Here is a 16,176-nt window from a genome sequence, read left to right on the forward strand (position 1 = left end):
TTTTGACCAGGGACCACTCTCCAACATTAGTTCCAAAAGGGCTACAAATCCGTTTTTGGTCAGCTTTAGATTCAGTTTGGTTATTTGGGGTGCTGATTCAGAAAACTGCATTGGATAGATCACATCAGCTCTAGTTTCTGATACGGAACATATGCCATCTAGTAGTCGCCATCTGCTCGCCCACAGAAAACCATATTTAATTATCTAGAGCTGATGTGGTCTATCCAATGCAATGATCAGCTCTGCGGAAACAAGCGGAAATAAAATAAATAAAATGAAATGAAATAAATAACGAGGCTTGCGGTTTTTGTTCTTGTGACCCACTGCTAGGATGCGCCTGTGGCCCATGTCAGGGTATTGTGAATTGTGTGAAATGTTAAAATCAATCTAGGCTTTTAGAAATGCCTTCTGTGTGAGTTTTCGGCAAGGCATTTCAGTAACTATGGAGTTAATAAGAACCTGCTTTGATTGATGTATCACAGGACCAATGGGGTCAAGTTTGTTTGACCGGGACTTCCTTCTTGGTCTGTGGAATGCAGGGGAGTGTCGTTAGTGTGTGTGTTTCGCGTTGAGCTTTCGCTGGAGATGGACTATGAATGCAATGCTCTGAAGCCGAGAAATGCAACTGTAAATAGATTTGTAAATAAAGTTTAACAACAGTTGATTTTCAACTGACCCCTTCGCCTGCTGGAGTGTTTCTTGACCAGTGCTGATTCTCCGCATGGGAATACAGTCTGGAGAAAGAGGTGAGACCGGGATGATGAATTTTGGAATCCACTCTGCACCCCATCATCCCTTGACAGCCCACAGGTTGAGAACCACTGGGTTACACAGACAAAGGAGAAGATTCACATTTACTCAGCATTCACTCCATATACATACTATCACATACAAACTCACCAATTTCTGCATTCATGTTGTGATTCAGTCTGATGATGAAGGGGAATTTGTGGAACAGCAGTTTGTCCCTGGGAACGTTGACGTTTCTGAAATGCAGGTGGATTCGGAAATTGATAGCTTAGAAAAACAGACAGAACGGGGAATGTGGATAGCTCTGAGTTTAGCAGAGATGTGGTCAGAGTTTGTGATAAGGACGACCTTTCACGGGAGTCTGAGAATTGTCAACATCAACAAAACCCAGGTGCAAATGAGGGGGATGAATTTGTGTTAGACAGGGATTCCAGGTTGAAATTGAGATCGGGCCCCAGATGCTCCGTGAGAATTGGAGGCAAGAGTGGGGGAACTACAGCTCAGAGGAATGTGTTTTTAGCTTGCAAGGAGGTTTTATAGGAGATATAATTTGGAAAGATTTCAGTCAGAGCAACATCGCTGTTGAAGATTCAACTCTTGCTTAGTTTCGGTTCATGCCCCGTCTCATGTGATTGGATTATACTTTTGAAGCTCATGTTTTCTGGTTTCTTCAGAAATGCCTTGTTTTTCTTGGGACTCTGTACTTTTATCTACGAACACTCTGAACTGTGTTTTATGGATTGCACTCTCAATTTGATTATTGCTTTCTTTACTGCTTTTTATTAAGCTTTGTTATTCTTTATCAATAAACTGAAAAACTCAAGCCTGCTGTGGTGGAGTGTGTGTGTGTAGCAAGGTGAACCAGCGCAGAAGTGCGACAATTCAGGCCATCTTGGAAGGAGGCGGCAGGTGGACAGGCTGCATTCCCCACAGGACTGCCACACTTTTCCAAGAGGAAAGGATCTTCTTATGCAGCAACTTCTTGCTGTTCTGGATTGATTGACAACTCGTTATTCAGCTAAGACTCACAAATGCTCCATCAATTCCGGACAGATGTTGTTTTCCTTACTATAGCCATTGTTTCTGACTTCCTTAACTTAAAGAATTATTGTCTCTGACTATGTAAACATGTGCTGTTGACACTAGAACTTGCCAGATCAGTTATCATCAGCAGTTCATCAGTTTTCTTCATCAGCACTTTTCTTTACCTCCTTTGTTTCTCCATAATGCAGTTTTCCAGGTTCCAAATTGTTGGGACTCATCCTGGGCTACTCAAGTCTAAATGTAGCCAGATAGATGATAGAGTTAGATTGAGAGAATCCTTTCCCCGTTTCCAAAGCATGCCTAGATAGGATTCACCATTGTTTCCTGCTTCCCATCCTATCTAGGTCAGCCCACCCTTTGATGTTCCTAGAAATGTAATCTCTCCTAGGGCTTTGACGTAACTTCCCCAATTTGGTCCTTTGGAATGTTTATGGCCCTAGAGAAGAAGCGACCAGACCCACGAGGCTGACCGCCATTCCAGCTTCCTGCTTTGTTCCAGAGAGGACGCACCTCTGTCCTCTATTAGTCAAGATGTAGTTATCTATAGAGCTTTGTTATTTTAATCCGTCTATGTGTATTAGATCAGGATAGACTAGATAGATAGGTCCTAACCTTTTCTATCCTTCAATGGATTTCTTTTTACCTCAATAAATGCTTTTAAACTTTAAAGCTAACTTTGCATCCCTTTTGCCTTCCTGATGACGTAGAGGCCTTCCAAACTCACACCCGCAAGTCTCACGCTGCTGCAATTCTTTACTATTTTAATGGGAATTTATCTCATAAAGAGGGTGATTAGAGCTTAACGGCTCTTCCATTCCCAACACAAATTTCTTAGGTTGATGTCTTCATCCTTGGCAAGCCTTAATAGGCCCTTAGCCAGACCCCAATCATGCAGCTTCATCCATCCATCCATCCACTCATGACATCTTCAGCCCATTAGCACTAACTTACAGACACTTGAGTGTCAGTGCTTACCCATCTCATATGTCTCTATCTTTTCAGGTTTCTTTCCAGTTATCAGAGTCAGGCATAATCATCTCCATCCCCAAGTCGGCTGCCACGATCGAAGTGCCTTCTCTGGATGGCCACGACTACTGCGTTGCTTTCCACCCAGAAGTGTTCAATATTCTACTGCGTGTCTTTGTGCCCAAACTGCCTTTGGAACTGAGCAATAGCCCAGCGGTGGTGAGTACACTCAGTCCGATAGGTAATTTTAACCCAAAATGGCAAGGTGATTGTCATAGGACTTTATTGCACGAAGCTGCTCTTCCATGGCAATTGCACCATCACCGATAGCTGCTACATACTAGCATGAGCACCTTTGTTATCTCAACTTGTCCAATTGAGCTGATTTGTGATCTGTGGTCTTGCAGTTGGATTTCCACATACCCTGCACTTCTGCTGTGCCATACTTCTTTTAAAAGCAATTTTTCACTTCCAGAAATAGCTAATTTTAAAAATAAATAAAATAAATGTAAATTTAAAAAGACATTACTTTGGAAACAGCAAGGAGAGGAGGAGGGCCAGGCTGTGGTGCAGGCTGGTTAGTAGCCAGCTGCAATAAATCACTATGACCAAGAGGTCATGAGTTCGAGGCCAGCCCGTGTCGGAGTGACACCCGAGCATTAAAATAAAAAATAGCCCTGCTCGTTGTTGACCTAAGCAACCCGAAAGACAGTTGCATCTGTCAAGTAGGAAAATTTAGGGACCGCTTATGCGGGGAGGCTAATTTAACTGATTTACAACACCGGATGAGGAAGTACTCTATCAAAAAGGATTCGTCGTCACAGTGGATGATGAAGCAGCAGCTTCTCCTGTGGCTGGAATCGAGTATACCCTCACAAAGCCAGAAGCTGGGAAGTTAAATAGCCTCTGTGTCTGTCTGTGTATTGGTTGTCTAATGGCATTGAATGTTTGCCATATATATGTACATTGTGATCCATCCTGAGTCCCCTTTGGGGTGAGAAGGGTGGAATATAAATACTGCAAATAAATAAATAAATAAATAAATAAATAAATAAATAAATTATTGCTCCCTTATACCATGTGACCGCTGGCATGCAGACTTAGAAATGAAATGGTGCCATTGCGAGAAATAGAGGATGGATTGTTGCAGAATTGTGAGCTATTGACAGGCAACTCCCCCCATTAGCTCACTGCAATTAACTCGTTTCCTGCTATTGACAGGAAACCTGTCAATAGGTCATATTCCCACATTTCCAAACTGGCAACAGGATATGCATGGCATCGTGCCATAGGGCTTTCCTCTCTTATGCGACAGAGTCCATTATGGAGAGGGAGACTTTTAGAGCAGAAACGGATTCTTTGAAAGTCTTTTCTAGATAAGTATGAATTTGCAAACGTCTGCAACAAAGACAACCGCAGGTTACAAAGGAAGATGCCGAATTTTTGCAGCATTGCATTAACATGGATGTTCAGACTGGCCTTTGACCTTGAATAGGCTAAATGGGCCCCTATAAAACTGACCCTTGGCAATTTGTGAATTGACTGCAGTTATCTACTGTTGTTTTAAAATTGTATTTTATGCTATATGTGTTGACGCGGGTTGTTGTTATAATTTCATGTGACTTGTTTGATACTTTTATTTATTTATTTAATGTATTTATATTCTGCCCTTCTTTCTCACCCCGAAGGGGACTCGGGGCGGATCACAATGCACATATACATGGCAAACATTCAGTGCCATTATTAGACATACAACACACATACAGAGAGATAGTAGAGGTGATTCAATATTTTTCCAACTTCCTGCTTCAGGACGTAATGCTCGATTCTGGCCACAGGGGGAGCTTTTGCTATGATGCCGAATCCTTTGATCATAGTATTTCCTCCTTGCTCTTCGGCTCGCCGGCAGTTTTATAGTGTCGTAAATTAAATTGAATTAACTTGCAGCTGTTTTCGAACTGCTTAGGTGGACAGTAAGCTAGGCTATTAACAGTCAGGAGCTCAATCTGACCACAGGCTTCGATCTCAGTGCTATATTGCTGCAGGCTATTAAACAGCTGCACCACAGCCCAATACTTTTGTACTGTTTTTACCTGTTGTATGTTATATGTGCACCGTGGAAGCCGTTCCAAGGATGCTGAATCCTTTGATCGTAGTATTTCCTCCTTGCTCTTCGGCTCGCTGGCAGTTTTATAGTGTCGTAAATTAAATTGAATTCACCTGCAGCTGTTTTCAAACTGCTTAGGTGGACATTAAGCTAGGCTATTAACAGTTGGGAGCTCAATCTGACCACAGGCTTCGATCTCAGTGCTATATTGCTGCTGGCTATTAACCAGCTGCACCACAGCCCAGTACTTTTGTGCCGTTTTTACCTGTTGTATGTTATATGTGCACCCTGGTGTGCCGTGTAAGCCGTCCCAAGTCCCTTCGGTGAGATGGTGGTGGGATATAAATAAAGATTATTATTATTAACATTGCATGGTCATTTTATCACATTTACTCATAACAGTCAATGCAATTAAGTCATTATGTGAGTAGCAAGACATTATTTCCTCAAATTCATGCACTAATGCTATACATTCCTTTGCTTCCAACAGTTCTCTAAAGCTGAGGAGCTGAAGAAGGCGATTGTGGCTTTGCTTCCACTTTGGGTGAGTGGTGTTTTGCCCAATGCACCCTGGATTCCCCAAAATGCGAGGCCATATCGAAAGTAGTCTTTTGCAGGATGGCTTTGGGAGTGTGGAAGAGAGTGTAGAAGGCGAAGTGGAAGTCAAAGCGGGGAAAAGACGGTTGGATAGCTTGCTTCTAAACCAAGGGCATACACACACATTCCCCAGCTCTTTATTACTATTCTAGTGACCCTTGGTGATAGCCAGGGCCAAGTGAATATGACCATGTGAGCTGGCAAAGCAAGTATTTATTATCCTGATGATATTTGGGATATTGGAATGTATATCCTACCACCCTCCTCTTCAGGACAACTCATAACATATCCAAAATAAAATAGCTAGAACAAAATACTTTTTAAAAAGATGTAATAGGCTAGGTTAATTGTTAGAATTATGATAAATGTAGTATGACCCCTGTATCTGTAGGAATTTGCATGCATACATGAAACCATTGATAATAACAAACTATTTTTCTGATTTTTTGAATTTTTGCCAGATCTGTAAGATGCCTTGAGTCCCTTCAGGTGAGAAAGGCAGGATAGAAATAACGTAATTAATAAATTCTCCATGATCATAACTCTATTAGGAGTGGATTTCCCTTCTGAGCTATAGATTTCTCTAATTTCATATTGTCTCAGTCTGTTCTTAATTGGGATGCTTGTAATTTGGGGAATATATGTATATCCCAGTTATGATGCTGGGGAAAATGGAAGGAAAAAGGACGAGAGGCCTACCAAGGGCGAGATGGATGGATGGTATCCTTGAAGTGACTGACTTGACCTTGAAGGAACTGAGGGTGGCGATGGCCAACAGGAAGCTCTTGCATGGGCTGGCCCTTGAGGTCACGAAGAGTCGGAAGTGACTGAACAACAACAACAACAACAACAACCCAGTTATTGTCACATGCAGTATATATTTCTAGGTACTCCAATGCAAATATTTCCCATGTTATATCCCATTAGTTAAAATGCAGTATATGCTACACCTTTCATGGCCTTTTCCTTCACTGACCAGGTCATCAAAACATCTCATTCCCTCTCTGTTACATTCCTAGGCAGCGAGAGCACTGAAAACCAACACAGAGGCCAATAACAATATAATATCTTTTTTAAAGCTAATAAAGTTCCAAAAGGAAATAAACAGCAAAGTTGAATAAGCAATTGACCTTTCAGGAAAGATCAAAATTAGTCCAATAAGTGAAAGTCTTATGTCCGATATTAAAGTCCAAAGTCCAGAAACCGAAACACACTCAAACTCGGCTTGAGTATTGAGTGGGGAAAAGGAGCAAGGTGGCAAAGAAGAGTTCTCTAGAGTAAATGTCCAAAAGCAGGATTTCAGCGTAAAGCATGAACTGGATGTGCAGGAGCTGAAACGCAGTCCAAACTTGGGCAAGGAGGTAGACCGGTCTACTCAAGAGTAAGCGCACCTTCAGGCTGCTTGGATTTCAAGAGCTAGAGACGATGATGCTTCTCAGTAAGAAGTAAAGTTGACACCGCGAAGGAAAGTTCCCCACGCAATACTTTTATTGAAGTTCATAAGCTCCCCCAAACCAGGTGCCTGACTCTCTAAAACTTCCCAGGAGAACTGAGCTTGTCATAGTCACTGCGCCAGGTGTCTGACTCCCAAATTCTTCCCAAGAGAACTGGGCTTAGCCATAGTCACCACGCTCCGCTAATCTGGCACTTCTCCTCAAGCTTTGTCTCTGCGATCTCTCTGTTTTCAAAAAAGCCCTGCGATCAAACACTAACCCTTCAGGAGTATCTGGGAGAGCCGGCACTGTTTCAAGGGCATCCTTAATTGGCTCTGGCTCGGAGATGTCAACAGAAGGCATCTGGAAAGGAGTTGAATCTTGCTGACGTGGGAGAAAACCAAAGTCTTCTTCATCCTGGTCAGTAATGGCCACAGGGTCAGGGGCCAAAGGTGCCCGAGGCATCACACTCTCTCTCTTGGTGTTCACATAAGACAAACCTCCCTTAACAAGGCTCATAATTCAGACTGAACCAGATAGGCCTGCATTTTTGGCTAATGAGGTTCAGTCTTACCATCCTGTTGATCAAGCAACCATTTTCTATCAAGTAGTTTTCAAATATTAACCATAAGGTCTATTACATAAATGAGCATTAAAACACTTAATATCTAATATAGGATCACAATATAGAGTATTATAAGCAAATCATTCAGTAGATGAGACATATTGCAATACAGTGTAATACAGGAGGCATGTTGGATACACACAGAAGCCATATATGTTCATACAGCAAGTATGGTGCCAATAGAGCATGGCAGGACTGATGGATAGGATCCGGACAGTTTCTTTGAGATTCCACGCTAAGTCTCCCATTTCTTCTTTCTTTCTTTAGGTTCTTCCAGACCTCCCCACGGTATGTGTCATAACCCTCCTTGGACGTCATTCCTTCAAAACTGGCTTTGAATATTTGCATATTTCTGTCAGTGAAACTTTACTGCTGATCACCTTTCTCTCTCCCTTCTTCTGTAGCATGACTTCCATCTTAAAATAATTATTAGGGCAAGCCCACGCATTGTATTTGACAAGAATGGTAGTACTGTGACTCTCCTTCTTGATGTTGGGGTCTTGGCCAAGAAAAAAGATGAATCTCAACTTTCAGTAGCTGTCTTGAGATGTGTAAGTAGTAACATTCATACATATTAGAGTGAAAATATGAACCGGTATGTTTTGTTCTGCAAAAGCTCCTATGTGGTTTGAGGGATCTGGACCAAACTTGGTACACATATCCTTCATGATCCCACTTAAATTATTAGTGGGGTTTCACTAGCATTAGGGTCCCCAAAACAAGTCAATAGGTATGTATGCAGGCAGTGCTCAAATACAACCACGAGAGGACCAGGCAAAGAATGAAATGAGCTAGAGAAGACAGAAAGGAGTCCTTAAGAATATGAAATTAGGATAATAATTCAGTTATTCACAGAATTCTGTATTCAAATCAGTGTATGTTTTATGCATGGGGAAAAGAATGCACCTGAGATATGTGTTGTCGTAGGCTTTCATGGCCAGAATCACAAGGTTGCTGTGTGATTTCCGGGCTGTATGGCCATGTTCCAGAAGTATTTTCTCCTGACGTTTGGCTCACATCTATGGCAGGCATGTGGAAAACACACAACATCACTTGAGATAATCTCTGCAGAGAAGCTGAATACTAAAACTTTTAGAAAATACTAACTTATGTTTCTGGTGTTGCCTGGGTATTTTGTAATGTAATGAGACTGTTCACACATTTATAAAGCTAACATTAAGTATTTCTAAACACAGTATTACATTGCATACCTAGGCAACTCTGGATATATATGCTAGTTGTAAATAACAGCTTTCCTCTGGGGTGTCAGAAACCCTTGAACCTCAGCAGGATTCTGCCATGTTAATGGAAGGTGGGAATCTAATCACCTTTTTTTCACCAGTTACCATTTTTGTCTTTTTGAAATGTGTAATACAGATCGTTTCCTTGAAAGCCACCTTCTCTCTGGTTGATGCCAAACTGACTGTGAACCTCTCGCTCTCCAAGTAAGTGTTTTGGGACTCATAATCCCATCTGGACAGTGTCTCTATGGTATCTTGGAAAGATTGCTGGTTTTGCCATCAAATGTTGCTATGAGAAAGCGCTACGCTGATGACATAGCCTTTGGCTTACATTGTAGTTTGGGTTGTCCTTTAAAAAGGTCTCAGTGTGAGCTTTGAAGTCACTCATAGAAAAGCTCAGTAAAAAGAACAAGACGAAGAAACGGCCAAAGCATTGTCTTGTCCTTTTCATGCATCTGTTCTTGTTCCCTAAGAACCTTCTGAAAAGTCACCATTCCATTAAAGCTCGACTTGGCAGTGGTTGGGGTGATTGGGCTGCGGAGGGATGGATGTGTTGTTTTGTAGCATGTGTTGGGGAAGTCATTTAATTTTGTTGTGCAATAGTACAATGACAATAAAGCTATTCTATTCTAGTCTATAAAAGCCATGATGAAACTCAAGGTGCATCTACAATTTAGAATTATAGCATTTTGACCCCACTTTAACTACTATGACTCAATGTTATGGAGTCCTGGGAACAAGATCTTCTCTGCCAAAAGGTAATGGATTCCATAGCACTGAGTCATGACAATCAAAGTGCAGTCAAACTGTATTAATCCTACAGTGCAGATGCACTCTCAGCGGACTGTATCCAACTCTGTTGTAGCAACATCTAATTATAGTGGAGGAACTCATCCCAAAATCTTTTTTTCAGCGCTCACTCGTTCTTGGATGGGAGACCAATGAATTCCACTCATTGTAGGCTATATTCCCAAGGAAGGAGCTGGCAAAGCCACCAGAGTCTTCCTTACCTAACAAAATCCTAAGAAATTCATGGGTCACCATAAATTAACAAGTGACATGAAGGCATGGAAACATCAAGCCAGCTACTCTCTTTTTAGACTTGCATCCTAACAATATCATATATTTTTGTCTCTCAGGAATGTTATTTCATTGGTAACCTCAGGCGCTGGAATCCTCCATGTAAGTTCTCTAGAGCATCGTTACATTTCTTTCAAACTTTCCTTTTGGAAATGGGGCTACAAAGTGGAGTCCACGACATGTGAGTGTGGAAGAGAGCAAACCACAGACCACTCACTACAATGCAGCCTGAGTCCTGCCACATGCGCAATGGAGGACCTTCTCATAGAGAAACCAGAGGCAGCTTCTAGTCAAAGGAAATCTTGTATAATGCCAAGTTTTTAACTTTGTTTGTTATCCTCAATTCATTTCTGACACGATAAATAAATGAATGCAATAATTTGATACCACTTTAATTGCTATGGTGTGATGCTATGGAATCTTGGGAGTTGCAGTTTGGTGCGGACTCAGTCCTCTTTGGCAGAAAAGAAAAGTCTGAAGACCTTTCAAAAGTACAACCCTGGGATTCCATAGCATTGAGCCATTGAAGTTAAAGTGGTGTCAAAGTGCCCCAACCCCACAGTGCAGATGTACCCTAACACTACTTCTTCGGGTGACATTACCTAGATGAAGTATAAATCTGTTTTAATGTGCATTATCCACATTTGTTCCATGCCTTCACCATTCACTTCTTCCTTCTCTCACAGCTTGCTGGTCTTCAGGCTCCCATCAACAACTTAATAGAGGAAATCGTTTTGCCTGCTTTCAATGGTAAGAACCTTTCGAAAAAAGGGTATGCAATAGCCAGGGACATTGGGAGACGTTCACAGAGATTTGATGTCAGGAGGGCAGTAACGTTAATTGGGTGCCAGTTGTGGGAGATTCTTAGATATATTCATGGGAAAACATGTCAGACAAAATCCTGATTATTAGGGGTCAGGAAGATGTCGAACCTTTGTGACAAAAGGCATTTGGTGGAACCTTGGTATCTTTGGAGTTTGATTCTAGGTTCTGTATGTATTCTAAAATCCATGGATGCTCATGTCCCATTATGTACAGTGGTTCCAGAACCTCTCATGGATGCTCAAATCCATGAATGCTCATGTCCCATTATCTACAATGGTTCCAGAAACTCCCATGGATACTAGAACCCATGGATGCTTATGTCCTATTATATACAATGGTTCCAGAACTTCCCATGGATGCTAGAGCCCATGGATGCTCATGTCCTATTACATACAATGGTTCCAGAACTTCCCATGGATGCTAAACCCACGGATGCTCAAATCTATTATATACAATGGTTCCAGAACTTCCCATGGATGCTAGAGCCCATGGATGTTCAACCCACGGATGCTCAAATCTATTATATACAATGGTTCCAGAACTTCCCATGGATGCTAGAGCCCATGGATGTTCACGTCCCATTATCTACAATGGTTCCAGAACCTCCCATGGATGCTAGAACCCATGGATGCTCATGTCCTATTATCTACAATGGTTCCAGAAACTCCCATGGATGCTAGAACCCATGGATGCTCATGTCCTATTATATACAATGGTTCCAGAACTTCCCATGGATGCTAGAGCCAATGGATGCTCATGTCCTATTATATACAATGGTTCCAGAACTTCCCATGGATGCTAGAGCCAATGGATACTCATGTCCTATTACATACAATGGTTCCAGAACTTCCCATGGATGCCAGAACCCATGGATGCTCAGTGCATCTCTTACATCATTTGTTTCTTACAGAGCCTCTTTCTTATGGTTTACCGCTGCCTGAATTCCTAGGCCTTCCTCTGGTGAATGTGGCTATCAAAATGGTTGGGGTAAGTTTTGAATGTAATAATAATAATAATAATAATAATAATAATAATAATAATAATAACAACAACAACAATATTAATCTGAGCCACAACTGTTTAAATGGCCACCTCGTATGTCAGGATACTATGTTTAGGATAGGAGCCTCCGGTGGCCTAGGGGATAAAAGCCTTGTGACTTGAAGGTTGGGTTGCTGACCTGGAAGCTGCCAGGTTCGAATCCCACCCGGGGAGAGCGTGGATGAGCTCCCTCTTTAAGCTCCAGCTCCATGTGGTGACATGAGAGAAGACTCCCACAAGGATGGTAAAACATCAAAACATCTGGGCGTCCCCTGGGCAACGTCCTAGCAGATGGCCAATTCTCTCACTCCAGAAGCAACTCCGGTTGCTCCTGACACGAAAAAAAAAATGTTTAGGATCTGCCATATTTTATGTATTAATGCTATCATATTTTTTTTCACATCTGATATGTAATATGCAGTTTGCTAAATAGGGTGATGGTTGTAAAGAAGTGTGTTTTTATTTTGATTTATAGATGTCATGTTTAATTTCATTTTAAAAGTCATGTTTGGCTATGTTTAAAAGGGTAAGTATTAATCACCAGTGCGTGGGGGATGGTAACCAGCTCAGCATTCTGAGGCAGGTTACCATAGTAACGAGGGCGGAGCCAACTGCCGTTTGAAGGAAAAAGGAGGGAATGTTTTAAAAACTGTTTAGTCTGTGATTTTTAGTCACAGGGGAAGACACTGGTTCCAAGTTAAGGAAACCAGGGAAGCTCAGACCTCTAGTTGTGTCAAATCAAGCAAGTTAAGTGACTTGTTTGGGTTTATTCAGAGAGTCTGAGTGGTAAGGGGAAGCAATCCCAGTTAGATCCAAAGTGATCAGTTAATAGTTTTGGTTGGGAAAGGAAAGGAGAAAATATTTGAAAGAGTATTCATCATAAGTTATATTTGCAACTGATTAAGAAAGTTTAACTCTGAGAAGCAATATTGTAACCACTAAGCTCTGTGCCTGAAATAAACTTATTTTTTGTTCTTTCCATATCCAAGTCTCTGTCACATATATTCAAAACCAAGTTACAATACCATCTAAAGTAAATAAGAAGAATAGAGAAGATAAATTCCCCTCTGCCTGACATCTCCACAATTGGTGGCAGCGGATATAGTTAAAAATATAATAATATAATTAAAAAAAATTTCCTCTCTGCCTGAGATCTCCACAAATTGGTGGCAGCGGTGGGATAAAAAGATTCCTCCTTGCCACATCTCCACAATGGTATTCACCAATAGTTATACTGCTATGCACTTTTAACATAAATCCTAATGCATTTTGATTCGGTCCTAAGAAGCCAGGGATTGGTCCAGTCAATCACATGAACAAGATGCCTGATGATGGCAAACTGGATGAGCTATAGATTTGCTTTGAGAACAATGGGATACCCAAGGCTGTTCTCTCCGGTGAAATATAGGCATGGGGCAATGAGATAATGTCTTGGTTGCTAGACCATTGAGGGAAAAGGTTGCATTAAGGGTAACAGATGGGGCCTTTGGATTAGTGGGGTTGGTCCAGACTGGCTGCGGGATAAACGGTCAGTGTAGATCCGGGCTGTCAAACTCATTTTCATGGAGGATCACGCCAGCCTTATGGCTACATTCAAAGGGTCCTTGAATCTATGGGAATCTGCAAGTCAAGTATATATATTTTATATAGTGGTCAGTTCTCTTTAGTTTTTACCCTCTTTAGGTACCCAGATGTGACAACTCCCATCACTTTTGATTATCTGCTTGGGGATAATGAGAATTGCAACCTAACAGGCTTTGTCGCTCTGAGGTTGGGGAAAAGTTAAAGGACATTTTAAAGTCAAGCATCCTATCCACAAGCCTTGTATCTAAATTCAAGCCACTATCTGGACTAAACAGAACAAACTGCACCTCCCATCAGCTCTAGTCATGATGTCTAATGATCAGGAAGACAGGAGTAGTATTTATTTATTTTATTTACAGTATTTATTACTGTAAGGGGACTCAGGGCAGATCACATTACACATATAGGCAAACATTCAATGCCATATAAACATAGAACAAAGACAAGACAAACACAGGGCTCCAGCTGGCCTCGAACTCATGACCTCCTGGTCAGAGTGATTCATTGCAGCTGGCTGCAGCTGGTTGCTCAACAGCCTGCGCCACAGCCCGGCCACATAAAATCTGGAGGGCCACATAAAATGACGTGGTGGGACGGATTTAGCCCATTGGCCTTGAGTTTGGTACTTCATGTAGCCCAAATCCTAGCTTTCTCTATATCGAGAGTCCATTGTCCATGTTGTAAAGGGAGTCGTAAAATGGCGGCAACATCTTTACTGACCACTTATATCAATTTCAAACTGGTATTGAAGAAAGTGGTGGATGGTTCCATTGGAAATCCTGGAACCAGTTTGAGGGCCAGGATTTATTTATTTATTTACAGCATTTATATTCCGCCCTTCTCACCCCGAAGGGGACTCAGGGCGGATCACATTACACATATAGGCAAACATTCAATGCCTTTTAACATAGAACAAAGACAAACAAACATAGGCTCTGAGCGGGCCTCAAACTCATGACCTCCTGGTCAGAGTGATTCATTGCAGTGATTCATTGAAGCTGCTCTCCAGCCTGCGCCACAGCCTGAGCCCGAGGATTCCACAGCATTAAGCTATGTGGTGATTACATAAACCTGTCACTTTGAGTCTCTGTATGGAGAGAAAAAGTGGGATATAAATAAATATAATAATAATAATAATAATAATAATAATAATAATAATAATAATAATAATAATAAAGACTCTGGCAGAAACCAATGCAGGTGGTCCCAGTAGTGATGGGTACACTGGATGCCATGCCAAAAGATCTCAGCCAGCATTTGGAAACAATAGATATTGACAAAATTACGATCTGCCAACTGCAAAAGGCCACCCTACTGGGATCTGCACGCATCATCCGAAAATACATCACACAGTCCTAAACGCTTGGGAAGTGTTTGACTTGTGATTTTGTGATACGAAATCCAGCATATCTATCTTGTTTGCTGTGTCATACAATAAAATAATAACAACCATGAGCAGTGATGCTTTCATGTGTGGTCGTTGCCTAGCTGCCACAGTTTGCAAGTAGTTTCAACGACATGAAATGGTCAGCGTAGATGGGGCAAATGCCGCAACAGTTTCTTCCAAGTCTTCAGGACCAAAACATAAGAGTCCCTCAACATATGAGATAGTGGAGAGAGGCCAGGTGAGTTGCCAGGTTGCCAATTCCTTTTTTCCGTCTCTCAATCCTCCTTAGAGGAATTGAAGGCACAGAACAGTCTACAATGGCTCTGGGGGAAAAAGGAGAGGTGACTGGAGAAGACAAAAAAAGGGAAAGGGACATTTGGGAAATGTAGGAAGAAATGAAAATATCGTCAGTTTCAAGGGCAACGTTCCAGAACTAAGGCTGCATGTACATTGTCCACGCCTGCCTGCAGCTGAGCATCTTCTCTAGAATAGAAACTGGTAACAAGCCTCCTTAAAGCATGCACCTGCCTGCAGCTGAGCGCCTCTCCTCTAGAGTAAAACAACCTAAATGCCTAAAATGACAGGAAGGGGAGTCTGGGAAGGGCCCCCTTCCAAAATGGGCTGATAGAAAACAGATCTTTCGGCACCCAAGAGTGAAAACAGATATCTGCCCTGCTTGATTTTGGGAGGCTCCCAAAAACGAATTGGGGCCCTTACCGAAAGCCGGGACACGAAACGGGCCAAGGTTTACCCTTAAAGCACAAGCCTATTTAATACTACTAGAGTCTAGAGGTGCACCCAGGACCTACTGGAAATGATATAAATGATAATGTTTAATGGGAGATGGGATGTTGCAGAAATGGAATGTTTCAAACGACTTATGATTTTTCTCCTCTCCTTGCTTAGAACGCCCTTGTGATCTGCAAGTAAGAGCAGAGGACTGGTCAATTGGAAGCATCTCTGAACAAAACCAACAACCAGCAGAAGACACAAAACCCTTCCCTGAACATTTTTGTTTTATTGATCTAACTTGATTCCAGTTGATTTTTGTTCTTGTAAGTCTCATGTCATTCTTCCAATAAACGTATTGGCTTCTGTTATCAACTTATAATTGAATCTCTTCCATAGTTTTTCACGAGTTGAGTTTCAAGCTGCATCTGTGCTGTAAAATTCAGCCTCCGTGGCTGAATGCTATGGAATCTTGGGAGTTGTAATTCGGTGAGGCCCCAGCAATCTTTGGTGTGAGTGTGATCTGTTGTTGGAGTGAAATGTTCTATCAAGTTTATGCTGTTGGGTATTTGCAACTGTGTGTTTGTGGCAGAGCATTCCAGCAGTGCATGGGTTAAGCTTAAGCCAGCTTGATTGATTGCCCACAGGACCAATAGGTCAGAGCTTCCGTTTGAACTGTTTGATCAGAACTTTCATCATGAACTGAGGAATGCAGGAGGTGCCAGTTTGTACTGATAACAGCCTAGCCGAGTGGAGAAGACACGCCA

General features: G+C 41.8%; 1 protein-coding gene across 3 annotated transcripts in view; it reads left to right on the forward strand.

Moving 5' to 3' along the window:
- LOC103281389 (BPI fold-containing family B member 4) overlaps positions 1–15,791 on the forward strand; it is a 50,523-nt gene extending 34,732 nt beyond the window's left edge. For all 3 annotated transcript variants that reach the window (XM_008122860.3, XM_016998291.2, XM_016998293.2), the window contains 9 exons: positions 2,797–2,979; positions 5,358–5,411; positions 7,790–7,810; positions 7,927–8,073; positions 8,900–8,967; positions 9,903–9,945; positions 10,530–10,593; positions 11,579–11,655; positions 15,587–15,791. In XM_008122860.3, coding sequence (XP_008121067.1) covers positions 2,797–2,979; positions 5,358–5,411; positions 7,790–7,810; positions 7,927–8,073; positions 8,900–8,967; positions 9,903–9,945; positions 10,530–10,593; positions 11,579–11,655; positions 15,587–15,610 — 681 coding nt within the window. In that variant the 3' untranslated portion in view covers positions 15,611–15,791. The remainder of the gene's footprint in view (positions 1–2,796; positions 2,980–5,357; positions 5,412–7,789; positions 7,811–7,926; positions 8,074–8,899; positions 8,968–9,902; positions 9,946–10,529; positions 10,594–11,578; positions 11,656–15,586) is intronic.
- Positions 15,792–16,176: the final 385 nt, after the last annotated feature.

Source organism: Anolis carolinensis, chromosome 4 (genome assembly GCF_035594765.1).
Source record: "Anolis carolinensis isolate JA03-04 chromosome 4, rAnoCar3.1.pri, whole genome shotgun sequence".
In the NCBI taxonomy this organism is placed as follows: domain Eukaryota; kingdom Metazoa; phylum Chordata; class Lepidosauria; order Squamata; family Dactyloidae; genus Anolis; species Anolis carolinensis.